At 27.0% G+C, this 15565-nt stretch overlaps 1 protein-coding gene across 1 annotated transcript; it reads left to right on the top strand.

Annotated features, from left to right (window-relative positions):
* The first annotated feature begins 1258 nt into the window (after nt 1–1258).
* On the top strand, nt 1259–4313 carry LOC112702310 (peroxidase P7). The gene is made up of 4 exons (XM_025753290.3): nt 1259–1597; nt 2361–2552; nt 2626–2791; nt 3525–4313. Exons 1-4 carry the CDS (start codon nt 1379–1381, stop codon nt 3917–3919), a joined length of 972 nt encoding a protein of 323 aa, XP_025609075.1. The 5' UTR covers nt 1259–1378; the 3' UTR covers nt 3920–4313.
* Nucleotides 4314–15565: the final 11252 nt, after the last annotated feature.

Below are 15565 nucleotides of genomic sequence, written 5' to 3'. Positions count from 1 at the left end.
TCAGAGATTGGTATTAAAATTTCTGTCTCTGTTTCTAAAATTTCAATATTTTAGTGCTTCCAAAAAGTAAAGATACAGGGGACTAAAATTTTTAGAGATGAAGACTGAAACTTTAATAACATTTTATACCTAACATATCCTCATTTCAATTAATTAATTCTAATTTTACTTTTTGTACAAATTAAATTAGAGTTTCATTCTTATTTCAATTTCTATCTCTCACTTTGCACCAAACAAAATACTGAAATTTATTTCAATTTTTGTCTCTTAATTTCTATCTCTTGGTCTCAGTCTTTTCGTCTCTATCTCTCCACCAAATGCTACCTAAGAGTCAAACTTTGGGCTTGTGCTCCCTCGTCTTGTTGTACTGATGTTATTAGATTTTAATATAATTCATCATACATCATACATCATACATACAATATAATATACAATCGTTATAGGATGGGACAGTGAGGAAAAATAGTTTACCAACTACTCGCATACCCATTGACAAAATATGGCTACAAGGAACGGAAATGTATTGTTTTATTTCTATATCTATAATTAAGTGGGGATAATTATTGAACTTAATTTACCGGGAAAAAAAGGCAAAAAATTAAATTATACATTAAAATGAGAGTTGTTCTAAAATCTAAAGAATATTATAATAAATGTCAATCGGTACAAGTGAGACTTTAGGTGTATATAAATATTAAGTGTTTAATTATATATAAACTTGATCACTTTACAACCTCATGCATTCTTTTGTAAAGAAATATATTATAAATTACTTACGATAGTGTGCTGTTTGATGATAATATTTTATCCTAAAAATAACATAAGTGGGTTTTCTTTTTCAAACATCTATATCTTATAATAATCGAGCGGTGAAATTAAATATTAACCCATGCAATGATGACTAATAATTTAGTCTACGTGCGTTAGGTTTGGCTACCTGAAGAGATAGTGCCTTGAGATTTATGTTGAGTTTAACCCAAAAAAAAGTTTTAATTTTAATGTATTGATATATTTTTGTAATTAAAATTGATCATATATGAATTTTGAATTACTAGTAATTAAATAATATTATTTTTGACATTGTATACAAAATTTAACTTTTTTAAATCATATATACTATTCATATATATCTTAAAAAAATAAGTTCTAAATGAATCGAAAATAAATGTATTTTAAGTTTATAAATAATTTGGACTGATTCAAAACATAGGAGCATGCCAATAAAGAGCCTAATCACATCTATATATAGGGCACCTTCAGAGTTTTAGAAACCACAGAAACACACTTAGGCAAAAAAATTAAGGAATTTAAAACACGCAGCTATACCTAATTAACTAGAGCCTCGTATATCCTAAGGTTTTAGACTTATATAGTTATTATGGGTTCATTTAGTTCTAATAAGCTAGTTATGATTGGTTTGTTCCTCCTTATCCTTGTGTTGGGTAGTGCCAATGCATCACTTTCCACAGAATTCTATTCAAGTTCATGTCCAAAACTCCTTGACATTGTGAAATGCACAGTGGAAGCTGCCATCAAAAAAGAGACTCGCATGGGTGCTTCTCTCCTACGTTTGTTCTTCCATGATTGCTTTGTTAATGTAAGTCCTACACATAGTTCTTAATTAATTACTCTACAATTTAATGTCTTCACACTACTAATAATTAATTAGTTCTATATATATATAAAAAGCAAAAATTCATCTGCATTTGACTTTACGTAAAATTGTTAATTGAGAATTATTAAATAATTTAATATATTTGACTAAATTACTATTTAACGACTTTTAGCTATCAACTTTACATGAATATAATTATCTATAAGTCTTCACCATATACTAATAAAAGATAAAAAAATAAATTGTTAATTACAATTTTCTAGCTCATATCTTATATATTAATTAATTAATGTAATATTACTTATTAAGTCAAGAGTGTCATATTTCTTATTATATGAATAGATTTTGACCATATATTTATTACGTTTTATATGCATAATTTAGATATATACAATAATTTAATTTTAATACCTTATTAATATAAATTATGTATATTCAATTATGTAATCTCACGTCACTATATTTTTTACATGACCATATAAATAGTGATTAAAAAATAGATGCAATTAAATAATTATATAAAATATTATATTATCAATACATTAAAATTAAACTCTATATAAAAATAATAAAAATTTAAATAATTTCACATCATGAAATTTGAAAATTTAATTTAACATATAAATATCTATCCGTGAAGCCTTCTCCACCAAAAGTCTATGTCTTTTGTTATGTTTTGAAGTGTCATCTATGTTTGTAGAAAATTTAGAAGAAACGAAACATTACAATGTGTTAATTAAAACAGGGATGTGACGGTTCAATTCTTCTGGATGATACATCAAGCTTCAAAGGAGAGAAGAATGCGGGTCCCAACAAGAACTCTGCCCGCGGATTCGAAGTGATCGACGCCGTCAAGTCCGCCGTTGAGAAAGTCTGCCCTGGTGTTGTCTCCTGCGCTGACATCCTCGCCATCGCTGCCAGAGACTCCGTCAAGATCGTAATTAACCACACAATTAATTCCTTAATTAATTAATTTGAGTGATAATTGATGATTAATGATGGATGTGCAGCTTGGAGGGCCCGAGTGGGATGTAAAACTTGGAAGAAGAGATGCAAGAACAGCCAGCCAATCTGCTGCCAACAACGGGATACCAGCACCAACTTCAACCCTAAATCAATTAATCTCAAAATTCGGGGCACTTGGACTTTCTACCAAGGACTTGGTCGCATTGTCTGGTAAGTGGTAACTTCTAATTTAAAATTGGTGGAAACTATACGGTAAATTTTACTTGAAATTAATATCTGATAATCGTGAGATGATTTCACGGTTCTTAGTTATAAACTTTATCTGAATTTTTACCTTTAACATTTTACATACTCTTATGATTGCCCATAACATAATAATTAAGAGTATTTTTCCTTATTTATTAAATCACAATCATAATCATTAAATTGGGTTTACATCAAAATGTTTACTAGTGGTATAATCTTCAATTCATGTTTTTGGAATAAAATATCTCATATCATAATATTAAAAATTTATTAAAAAATTTAGAATTTTAATTTTTATTGACCTACAACAAAAAAGAATTTTAGTATAAATTAAATAATAAAAAAACCATATAAAATTTTACTTAAATCCAATAAATAAATTTTATATTAAAAATATAACTACTCATCATGCGATTCTTTCTAATGGATTAAAACTTTTGGATAAATGATTTTATATAAATTCTGTTAATTCGATCATTTTATATAGATAATTTATAACTAATTAAATTCCAATTTTTTCATTAATGAATATGTTAAAAATCCTAAAAAATTAAATATATGCTAGTTTCTTAATTAGTTAGATTAAAATAAAAGGAGAAAAATGACCCAATAAAACTAAGATATTGAACACTAAGAAGATTTGTTTTTTTGTTTGTTGATATTTACTAATTTGGTGGCATGTTGATTTTAATTAAAGGTGGTCACACAATTGGACAAGCAAGGTGTACAACCTTCAGATCCCACATCTACAATGAGACCAACGAGTTAGTAACATCCTTTGCTCAAACAAGGCAATCAAACTGCCCTAGGGCATCCGGTGTGGGGGACAACAACCTCGCCCCCCTCGATCTTCAGACACCGGCGTCATTCGACAACCACTACTTCAACAACCTCGTCGACCGAAAAGGCCTCCTCCATTCCGACCAGCAACTCTTCAACGGAGGATCCACTGACTCCATTGTTCGCGGCTACAGCTCAAACCCTAGCTCTTTTTTCGCAGATTTTGCCAGTGCCATGATCAAGATGGGAGACATAAGTCCCCTCACTGGATCCAAGGGAGAGATTAGAAAGAATTGCAGGAGTGTGAACTAATTAAGTCAAGAATCCAACTATGAAACGTGTTATTACTTGCCTATATTTTGTGAGGTGAAAATTTAAATGCAGATAATTTTAGGTGAAGTTGATAGTTGAGAATTTTTAAATAATTTGATATTTTTTACTAAATTGTCATTTAATGACTCTCAGCCATCAACTTCACGTAAAGTTAACTGCATATTTTCACTTTTTTTTTGTGAGCTGTTGACTAAATTATAACTAGCTAGTGGGAAAAAAAAAATCCTAGCTAGAATTGGTTTGCTTGTGTTTTGAATTTTGTTATTCCAAGTGTAACTGTGTGCCTTATTGTGTATTTGTTTTATTATCACTTTACTTCCAAGTGCAAATGTTTAAGTTGATAGCTATACAATTTTAATTGTGACTTTTGGGATTTGATGGTTTTAATTTTCGGATCAGATTCGATTTTTTGTAAACTTTTTTATTTTTTGCTTTTTAAATATGTTTTGTTTTCTTAAGAGATTAATTTTGTTATAAAAAATCTAGGAAATCAATATTAATTCAATCAATTAATTTAAAAATCAGTTAACAATTAGAAAAGAAATGTAAAAAAGAATATTTGAAACTAAAAATAATTAAAAAATTCAAAATTTAAGTAAAAGAACATCAAAAAGTGAAACAAACTAAAATTAATTTTAAAATTTAAAATTTAACATTTAAAATTTCTAGAATTTAAAATTTAGAATTTATTATTTAAAATTTAAAATTTAATATTTAGAATTTAGAATTTAATGTGCTGATCAACAACAACAGATAATTGATCGACAGTGGTTGACTGTAATGATAGATAGTTAGTGTGACAAAGTAAAATTACGATGTTTAGAAGAAAAATGAGACCAATAAAAAATAAGAGTGATTTCTAAAAAAACAATTAATGAGTGAAGAAACTTATTTTATTTTGATTTAATAATTGATTATAAGTTGAAATCAAACCATTTTTTTTTTGGTATTCGTAATAGGCTTGTTTTGGTGTACACTAAACACTAATAATCAATGGAATCCATCATCCTAATGGTTGAAAACTTGAAATTTAAGAAAAATGCTTATTCTAGTTTATGTATACGAGACACATTACATAGACTATTCGTTATACATCACTATATGCAATCGTATGCAAATAGTTGATATGATTGATGATGTATTATTTATCTTATACAATATCTCATTATTAATCATAATCATTGATTATTGAGTTAAAGTGCATGTGTGTTCCATGCTTCTTTCTTCTTCTTCTTGTCCTCTTTTTCTCTGCTCCTCTTTCTTATGGTGATGAGGTCATAGTAATCAATTATACTGACTACATGACTTACGCGACATAGTTAGTTGTGGACTATGAAAACTAATACGTATGGATAAGGATTATTGACCTCGTCATTTCCATGGATATAATATGCACTTCTTTAATTTTAGGACTTCTGTTTAAAGATGAAATCGGATATCATCAAAATTTTGATTTAATTTATACTAAAATTATTATATTAAATTTAATATTTATATTTTTTAAATTTAAATTCGATTATATTCAATTTGTATATTTGTATATCGAATCAAATATATTTGTAAAAAAATATAAAAATATTTTTAAAATTTTATTTCTATTAAGAAAATCAATAATATTTTTTTATTTTTTTAAATATATTTAATCTTAAAATATTATTAAATATATTTTTAAAATAATAAAAATAACATAATATAACATATATAATAATTATTAGTTGAAATAAAATATAAAAAAATATTTATTTACTTTTTTATTTTTTGCAGATTCGTGGATATGCAAATTGAATATATTCGGATACCTATCCAAACTTCACATATCCGATTTTATTAGTGTGTAGATCAGATTGAATCTGATAGTTTTGTAGATCAAATCTATATCTATAATTTTTTAATCAAATTCAGATAAATACCGTAAATATATATATATCGGATCTAATCCATATAAACACCCCTACTTTTATTAAAAAAAAATTATATTGTTGACAAGAAATTTTAATTATTTTTATCTTATTAAATAAAAAACAAGAAAACACTATTTTTAACTCACTTGATATTTTTTATTTTTATATATATAATAATATTTTAATAATTTTTAATCTGTTTACCAAAATTTTTTTAACCTTTAACATTTTGACTCTTGAGTCCTTGATATACATTCTTAGAAGATTAATTAGCTAGCTAAAACTGTTTTAATTGCTTGTCTCGTGTATAAATCTATCGACATAAAATATATACTCTTTATTTCAGGTATAAAAGCACATTATCTATCTCATTCTACCATAAAACTAAACGAGATGAGGTAGTCTGCCAAGATAAAATGGACTTAGATTCTTGATCCATCATGTTTTGTGACAGGTAGGTTAACAGGTCGAAAAATTAGCTCGCCCAGTTTAAAAAAATAAAATCAATTATATAATCAAAATTAATTCAATAAAAGATGAGATAATACAAATATAAATAAAAAATTAGTCAAATTACAAACTAATTTAAAATTCATAATAAACATAAAAACTTAAATATACAAGAAAAGAAATTTTTATCTTTTATTTGGATAGAAAAATTTTTAGTAATTATTTCACAGAAAAATTTAGCCGATTAGAGTAGATCAGTTCTAGAAAGACAAAAAAACACTAATTCAAAATCTCAAAAAAGCAAAATAGAGACACAAAACAGAATTAGAAATTTTAAAAAAATATCATTACAGTTCATAATATAATAAAAGAAGTAGAGAGTCCGCTATTGCTGCAGAAAAAAAAAAACAGAGATGCATAATAGTGGTTGGAGATGGATAGATCACCAACAAACTTGAGATCGCCGGAGATGCAGAGAGCTAGAGATCGATAGTCGAAGATGAAAAGATCCTGACCACCTGCGACTGTGAGTTTATGGGAGGTTGAGATTGGTTTAAAATCTCATCCCCATTCATTTTTTATGGATTCGGTAGACCGATTCGGTGGTTTCGACCCATTTTAACATTCTTACTTGCCATATAAAGATGATTGAAAATAGATCAATCTGATCTTGAACTACCTTAATCTAAGAAGAAAAAATATATGTAATAATTATGCTAAAAGTGCCACTATAGCTAACCTAAACCCTATACGTAGACTTCACCAAAATATGAATTCGGAATTAGAAGCAAGGTTATTCTTGCTATTTTGTCTCAATAAATGTTCTTGATTATGATTAGGAGTGGCAATGGGTAGTATATAATAGGGTTTGAATCTAACATTAACTCTAGTTGCAGGTATTCGACTCTACATGCCAATTTTTATAAATATGCAATATTATTATATAACATAATGAGTATGCAAATTAAAAAATCAATACAAACAATACAATCATCTGACAAACAATAAAATCGTCACATAAACAACATAACTATCAAATATTCAATTTTACATGAAAGTCTTTACTTAAATTAATAACACAAACATAAATAAAATATTATATTTATAAAATAAAATTAGTTTTTATATAAATAAAAGTATTAAATTATCAATTGATCGATCATCTTAACTCAATGATAAAGTTGTTTTATACGAAAGAGAGATTCTTGATTCAACACTTACCTATAACATGTTTTTATAACATATACATATATAGAGTACGAGTTAATCAAAAAGGATTGAGACTCAACCCACATTCTACTTGATCTATATTTAAACTCTCTCCGTATTTATTAATTCTCAATGAATCGGATTGACAATTCTACCTGACTAAATTGGATAAAATTAAATATTCACGGATAAAATAGATATGTTGTCACTCCTATTTATAATGACATTTCTATTATTTCATTTGAATTTTAATCATGTTTAATTTAATCTGTCTTTCTCATTTATTTTTAGCGTTGCTATATGTCCCCATTTTATAATGGCAAAAAGTGTGCTAGAAACACTTTACATATACATACAAGATATGACATCATAAGTAGTTGGAGAAAGGTTGAAAGTCCATTTATGTGTAAAAAATATACTTTGTCTTTTGAAAATTTGACTAAATACATTGTAAAAAGAAAAATTTATGTTTTTTTGTTTCTTCTTGTCATGAAAAAAATTCTAATTATATATAATTTTATGAAAAAATATAAATATTAAATGGAGGCTAAACAGGATACCGCATTTGAGTTTTTTATTTTTTTTTAGCAACTCCATTTGAGCTTATAAGCAAGAAAGGAATAGAAATTGAATTTTCTTTAGCCCAAATTTCTGCTCGTTTGTTTTCTGGCTGTCGTAGCCTAATTTTAACTTCCAATAACATCATGAATTTATGATCTAGTATTTGATTTGTCGGATTAAAATTACCGTGACTAACAAATTTTTTTTAATAAAATATATTTTAATTTTTTTTATTTTAATAGTGAACTTATGCTGAATTTTGTTTCCGAAGTCACCAAAGATCGAAGTGACTTTTAGGTAATAGAAATTTTAATATTATTTTATAATTTTTTTTAAAACATTTCAGTTGATAAGGGAAAGTATTTGAATAATTATATAAAAAAACAACGAAAGTCCGTTGAGGAAATAAATGTAATATTAGTGGTGGTGATAATATGTTGGCAATTGCAACTTGCAAGGAGAGTTGAGTGAGATTCAACTAGACAACTATGCATGCTCGCATGGACGTGATTACAACTTCGAGAATTTGGGAACAAAATATAATTAATAGATAAGAATATTTTTTTATAAAATATTTAAATATATTTTTTAATTTTTTTATAAATTAAAAAAAATATAACTCAAAAAACAGATATTTTTTAAAAATTTATCTAAACAAATTCTAAGGGTCTGTTTAGAAAATTTTAAAAGTAATTTTTTAAGTTTTTAACTTATAAAAAATAGTAGTATTAATGTCTAATGTAATTTTTAAAATCAAATTGCAATTTTTTAAGAAACTTATAGAAAAGTAAAAAAAAAAAATTACTTCTCTCAAAATATTACTACTTTTTATCATATTTCTATAAAATAATTACTTTTAGAATCAAAAATTTAAATATAAAATAATTTATTTATAAGTTATTTTTAATATAATTATTTATTATTTAAACTAAAAAAATTAGTTTTTATTTACCTAAACTGAACCTGAGTGTATTTGAAATTTTGAATAATAGATAAAATTTTTAAGGTGAATTATAGTGTAGAGATTTAAGATTACAAATTTTCCTATAACATAACTCTTCTTGCAACACTTGTACTATTTTGTTTTTATATTGGGGAAGCAATTTGGCCAGCTGCGGTGACCTAGAAATTTGATGGCTTGGCTTGGTTAGGCACAATAAAAGATAAGACATTTATATGTTGCATTAGACCTTTTTTTTGTATATAAGTTGGTCCCTGACTCTTAATTTTTTTTTCGCCTTAATGGTCCTGCAAGAAAAATAAAAAAAATTAAACTTTTAATACCAATAATAAGATTAATTAGCTCAGATAAAAAATATTAATTAGCTAAAATATGAATTTAATTTTAATTGATATAATTATTTTTTACAAAAATTATGGCATATGTACTTTTTAATTGATGGAGAAAATTGAATAACTAATTCTATATAATATTATATCAAAAAAAAAAATTTCTTGTATAATTCAAAAATGGAAAAAGAGTTACATGACTTTCTTTAATTTATTTATAAACTAATATTTTATGAAAATTTTTTAAAACTAGCAACTTTTAGTAGTTTTGGTCATTATTTAGCCAGCACAAATATTAAATTATTTTTAATAAATAAATTTTATTAATTTATGTATGTAAATTTTAAAAAATATAGGTACAAATTGTATTGATTTATGTGTATAAAACTATAGTGATGGTTTTCAGTGGTTAAGAGAAGGGAGGATTGAATCTTAGCCCTATTTTTTTTCACTTTAGAACACTTGCTAGTCTTTGAAACAACTTCTGGAGACTTTTTTATTTTTGTCTCATCCCTAGCCACGAGACTTTTCTTTTTGTCTTGTCACTTGGCACGAAATATTTTTCGGTTTTATCTCTTGTGCAGCAGAAACAGAAATGGAGTAGAAGAGAGAGAAAATTACACCCAGATATATCCTGGTTCAGCTGCTAAGTGCAGTGCAGCCTACATCCAGTCTCCATCACAATGATGATGAAATTTCACTATAATCATCCTTGATTACAAACACCAATTCTCCCTAGGAACTACCCTTCCTATATGGGACAAGTCCATAATTTAATCCCAAACTGAACTTGACTTGGTTACTGCCAAGCTTTCCAACTGCTAAGTGCTAACCCAACTTGTAAGGGGATTCCCACAGAATCATAAAACACAACACAGATGTACAAAAGAACTCTAATGACATCTATGGTTTTTTCTTTTAATTTTACACTCTCTACCTTTTTTCGCTCTATGGCTTTTTCTTACAAACCTCACTGTTTGCTTTTTTTCATGAGACTCAAGACATGACAAAATTAAACAGAAAAATATAAAATAGAATACATTAAAGGAGAAGAAACTTTGCTAGCTTAGGTAGCTATGAGAACTTTGTGCCTTGCACTCTCACACATTGCTCCTTGAATCAAACTCTGATTGTTCACCCTTACTTATAGGGAGAAGCCTTCAAGGTTGAAACCAAACAAACCAAGCTAAACTTCTTCTTCTTCAAAACAAAACCGGTTTGGCCAGAGAGAGAGAAAAGATAACACATGCAGAAACCAACATGCAATTACCTCTAGTCCTTCCTTGGTCACCAATCTTCATCAATCCGAGCCCTTCATCTTTTCTTGCTCTCCAAGATGAACTTTTGGCCCTTGATGCTTCATGATGATGATAGCTTCATCTGCTCATATCTCTGCCTCTTCCATCACGTAGCCACTGTAGCTACCTCCTGTGGTGGTTGAGCAAGATCAGAGACAAGCCATTCCTCCAAAGATCTTCTCCTTGCTGGCCGAAATCTTCTTCAACCATTTTTGGTATGGAGAAGCCAAGATCTCATCACAAAATCTTACCAAAAGTGAATGAGAATCTTAGCCACAGCATACTTTTTGTTTGTTTTTTCTTGCTATTATTTTGATGGTCTTGTAGCGTATATCTTTCTCTCTTCGGTGACTAGGCTTAGCTTCCATGGTTTGTTGTGTAATGACCGAAAGAGAAGAAAGAAAGAATGAGAGAGAAGAAACAATTGGAAGAAAAACAATTAAATGAATTAAACAAATTAATTGAAAAGAAGTTGCTTTTCCTTCCCTGAGTAGCGTGTAGCCTTAATGCCATCAATCATATCAATGACAATCTCTCTCATGTTTCCAATGTTAGCAAATTAAATTTTGAAATCCATCCCAAAAGAAGAAATGGGATCCGTTGGAGGCAAGAAACAATTTTGCTTCCTTTCACAATAAGTTTTGGACCTAGCATTGGATCTTTCCATCAAAGTTGATTTGGGCTAATTAAGATCAATTCTGGCCCAATAACAAGAATAATAATTCAGCCATAGAATCAAATTAATTTTGTATCAATGCTGAATGTGTTTTCAATATAATTGGGCTTGCAACATTTTTCTTTTATTTTCGGCTCAAACAAAACCTGCATAGCAAAAATTAATTTAATTAACATATTAATATTTTTGTAATTAATCAAATTAATAATGTTTAGTCATCACAAATGTTAATTTAGAGTTTTTCAAACTCATCAATCTCCCCTTTGATGACAAACATTATTAAAATTGAAATGGAAAGAAATTAAGGATTAAAGTATAGAATACTCCCTTTGCATATTAGTATTTCTTCCCTTTCCAAATGTTACAAGGCTCCCCTTAATGTATGCTATTTTACCAAGGGAAGCTTTATACCTGTAACTTTAGAAATCAAGCTTAGGCAACTGTATTATTCAACATATTAATTTTAGAAATGTTGAATGCTTGATTTATGAGTAGAATTGGATGACAAGCAAAACTCTTTTGTTATCATAAAATGATTTTTCTGCTCAAACTCACAAAATAATCAAAGTAAATTGTTGTTTTGATCTGTTAAAAAAAAATTTTCCAAACAACAAATCAGAACACAGTAATTATGGTAAGGAAAAATTTTTTAATCTAAGACATGATCATTTCAAACACAACAACTTTTAAGATTTATTTTCATATTAATGCTTTAAAGGAACTGCCAAAAAAAAAAACAGCAAGCATGTTTACCAACATGATCAAAAATATTCCTAATCCAATATCAGCAAACATATTTATCAAAATGAATCAATTGCTTCCACAAATGTATATATGTTAAAAACCAGCAGGCCACAATATTAAGACAGTTGCATCATAAACATTATATCAACAAAATACAATTATAACAAGGATAATCATAAATCCACACGGATTTCATCCCTTATTTTCATGATTTCAATTTTCAGCCCATTTTTTCCCCTTTTGGCATCAAGGGACACCTGCAAAAAATGTCATGGAAAATAAAATATCCAAAATATGTCCAAAATAATAAGAGTGTAGCACAGAGTCATAGGTTCAACAGTATCTAAACAGACAAATACAGTATCAAATTGAGCCTAAACATGTCAATATCAAATACTAAAAAAAACTTGATTAATCATCAGATAGATGAAACTCAGATTCCTCAGCCTCTTTGTCACTAGCAGCACCCAACTCCTCCTCAAAGCTTTGTAGCATCAGACTCACTCTATCCTTGCATCTCATCTAAGCCCTTTCATTTTTATAGGCTAGCTTGCGAGCCGCCTTATGGGATTGTACCATTAGCACCGACATGTTTGAGAATTTAGTGAGAATTTCTTTGAGTGATTCGGTTGCCTTGGAGGATTCAGGCCGACTCTCAAAGTCACTGTCCGAAGGTACAGACTTCCTTCCTTTGGTTCCCTTCATGGCTCCTCCTCTTTTGATCATTGATACCTTATTTTCTACACTCTCATTTGTTAAATCTACCTTAAAGTACTCAAAAATACACGTAAGAAATATTCCATAAGGTAAATTAGTCTTTTTGGTACTCTTTACAGACTCCCACATGTGTCTAATAATAAGGTAACCAAATGAAATAGGAGATGAAGTAACAAGAGCAAAGATTATAAGAGAATCAGATACAGTTACCCTGTTATGTGAACTACTTTGAAGGGGCAGAATGTGAGTTATGATGCGGTACAGCAGTGAGTTGGTTGGTCTAAGAGCTTTGTGGGTAGGAATAGTGTCGTCTAAGCCAGACAGATTTTCACAAATATGTTGAAGAGCTTGCTTGTATGTGACCCTAACTTGTGCATCCCATTTGTCAGTCATGTATACCCTCAGTCCTTCATCGGTGTATCCAAGGGCAGAGCTGATGGTCTCAGTATTCAGAGTGATATGCACACGCTTCACATAGGAGTGAAAACTACCATCAATCAATCTCAGATTAGCATAAAATTGTCTCACCAACCCTGGGTATACCATTTTTTGAATATGTAGCAGTGGAGACCATTTGAGATTGTCAAACAGAGGGTGTAAATTGATCCCTTTGGCAGCCAGAGAGTCAAGATTCACCAAGTCTGAGGGACACAGATGTCGCTTTTCCAACACCTCCTGGTGGAATTCATAAAATGCACATGTAGAGAACCTTGATGGATCATAGTGAGAGTGTGGTTTGTGAAATCTGTTCTTGAAGTCTAATGATTCAAGGTTCGCGGTTCCCTGGTCTCGTGCAACACGAAACCTTTGGTCTTCTGAGAGCTTCTTCCGGATGCATGTGGTGTTGCCTTTTTTGGTGATGAGGGAGGAGGTGATGTGTGCGACTCCTCTTCTTCTTCAATCTGTGTATATCAAGTATAATATTCTTATTCATTGTCTGAGATTTCTCTGATTATGATAGAAGATAATGATTCTAATCATATTATGAAAAATTATATAATTTTAACAAAATTAATATATGATGTGTAATTACTGTATATAATAAAAAATTACCTTAATAATAAATAATTTACATATTTATTTTTGTTTTACTATATATTATAGTGTTTTTCTGTGGTACATGAATCTAAATTTGAGAGTCAACTCATAATTTTATATTTATTATTTTTCTTATACTACTTCATAGAATAAGAATGTATTTTTTGTTTTTCATCGAAGTTAATCCTTTTAAGGTACAATTTATAATTTTGATACACTATTAGTGTAAAGTAGTTTTACACAAATATTCAATGATGTAATATCATATCATAAAAAATAACTATCTTTTATATTGATTGCATTTACCTAAATGATAATCCAAAAAAAAAAGCAAAATTAAACAATTATATAAAATATTTTATACTATCAATAATTAAAATTAGACTCTAATTTGTATCTAAAAATATAAGATAAAATTATATATTAAATTAACTTAATAAAAACAAAATATTATTGTAACATTATTTAATTAATAAATTTATTTAGTTAAAGGTTATATATCTGTTTTTTTTTTCAATTCCACTTTAATATTTACCAGTAAATTGAAGAATTTTGTATTGGACATCTATTTTGATAATTAGTTCTCAAACATAAATTAAAATAAAAATTAATTAAAATATTAACGCATTTTGTACTTTTATCTATCTAAGTAACTAATTCTATTATTATTATTATTATTATTATTATTATTATTATTATTATTATTATTATTTAAAATTAATTTTTTGTCTTTTTTATTAAATAATTAAATAATAATTAAATAATCTATAAAATATATAATGAGGATATGAGAAATTTAGTATAGATTTTTTTTTAAAATATCATTTATTGTATATAATTCATAAAAAAATATATTTCACTTTTATTATTGATTAGAAGAGAACCTATTTATATTTTGATTAATTTTATTTATTATTATTATATTTAATTTACAGAAAGATAAATTAATAACTATATTATTATTTATCAATATATTAATATTGATAATGATTACATAAAAATTATTTAATATTTAATATTTTTATATTATTTATTTTTTTATATATTTTGATATATTTATAAATATTTTTTATTATTTTTATATGCTATATATTTACCCCCACTATTTAAAATTTTTGGATCTATCACTACTTTTGAGCGTGTTTCTTAATTTATTTTTTAAAATTTATTGAATACAATTTATTATAGTAAATTAATTATATCAACTAATTTATTTTTAGATATTTAAATATCACACGATTTATTATAATTCATATCAATTAAATAATTATAATTTATTATATCAATTATTTTAATTCATTAATTTATAAGGTACATAATAGCATAGATGATTTATTACTTATAATGATTAAATATAGTAAATACAGATTAATTTAGTTAAAAAAATCATTATCTCATATGTTTTTCTATTTATTTTTTTAATTTATTAAATCCAATCAATTATAATAAATTAATTATATCAACTAATTAATTCAATCAATTATTTTTTAATTTATTTTTTTGAATTCAATAAATCAAATAAAATTAATTATACTAATTATTTGTATCAACTAACTGAGTTGATTAATTCTTAAAAATATTTTTATTTTATTTATTTTATTTATTTAAATACATGAATTATAACTGATTAGTTATTTAATTTTATTACGATAAATATAAAATTTTATTCCGAATATAAAAATATAAAATTTTATTCCTTCTATTTTTAATTTACCACTATAAAAGACCATATATGCTAGAA

The sequence above is a fragment of the Arachis hypogaea genome, chromosome 7, assembly GCF_003086295.3.
Source record: "Arachis hypogaea cultivar Tifrunner chromosome 7, arahy.Tifrunner.gnm2.J5K5, whole genome shotgun sequence".
Lineage (NCBI taxonomy): Eukaryota > Viridiplantae > Streptophyta > Magnoliopsida > Fabales > Fabaceae > Arachis > Arachis hypogaea.
The sequence above is the reverse complement of the archived record's forward strand: the minus strand, read 5'-3'. Positions and strand labels throughout refer to the sequence as shown.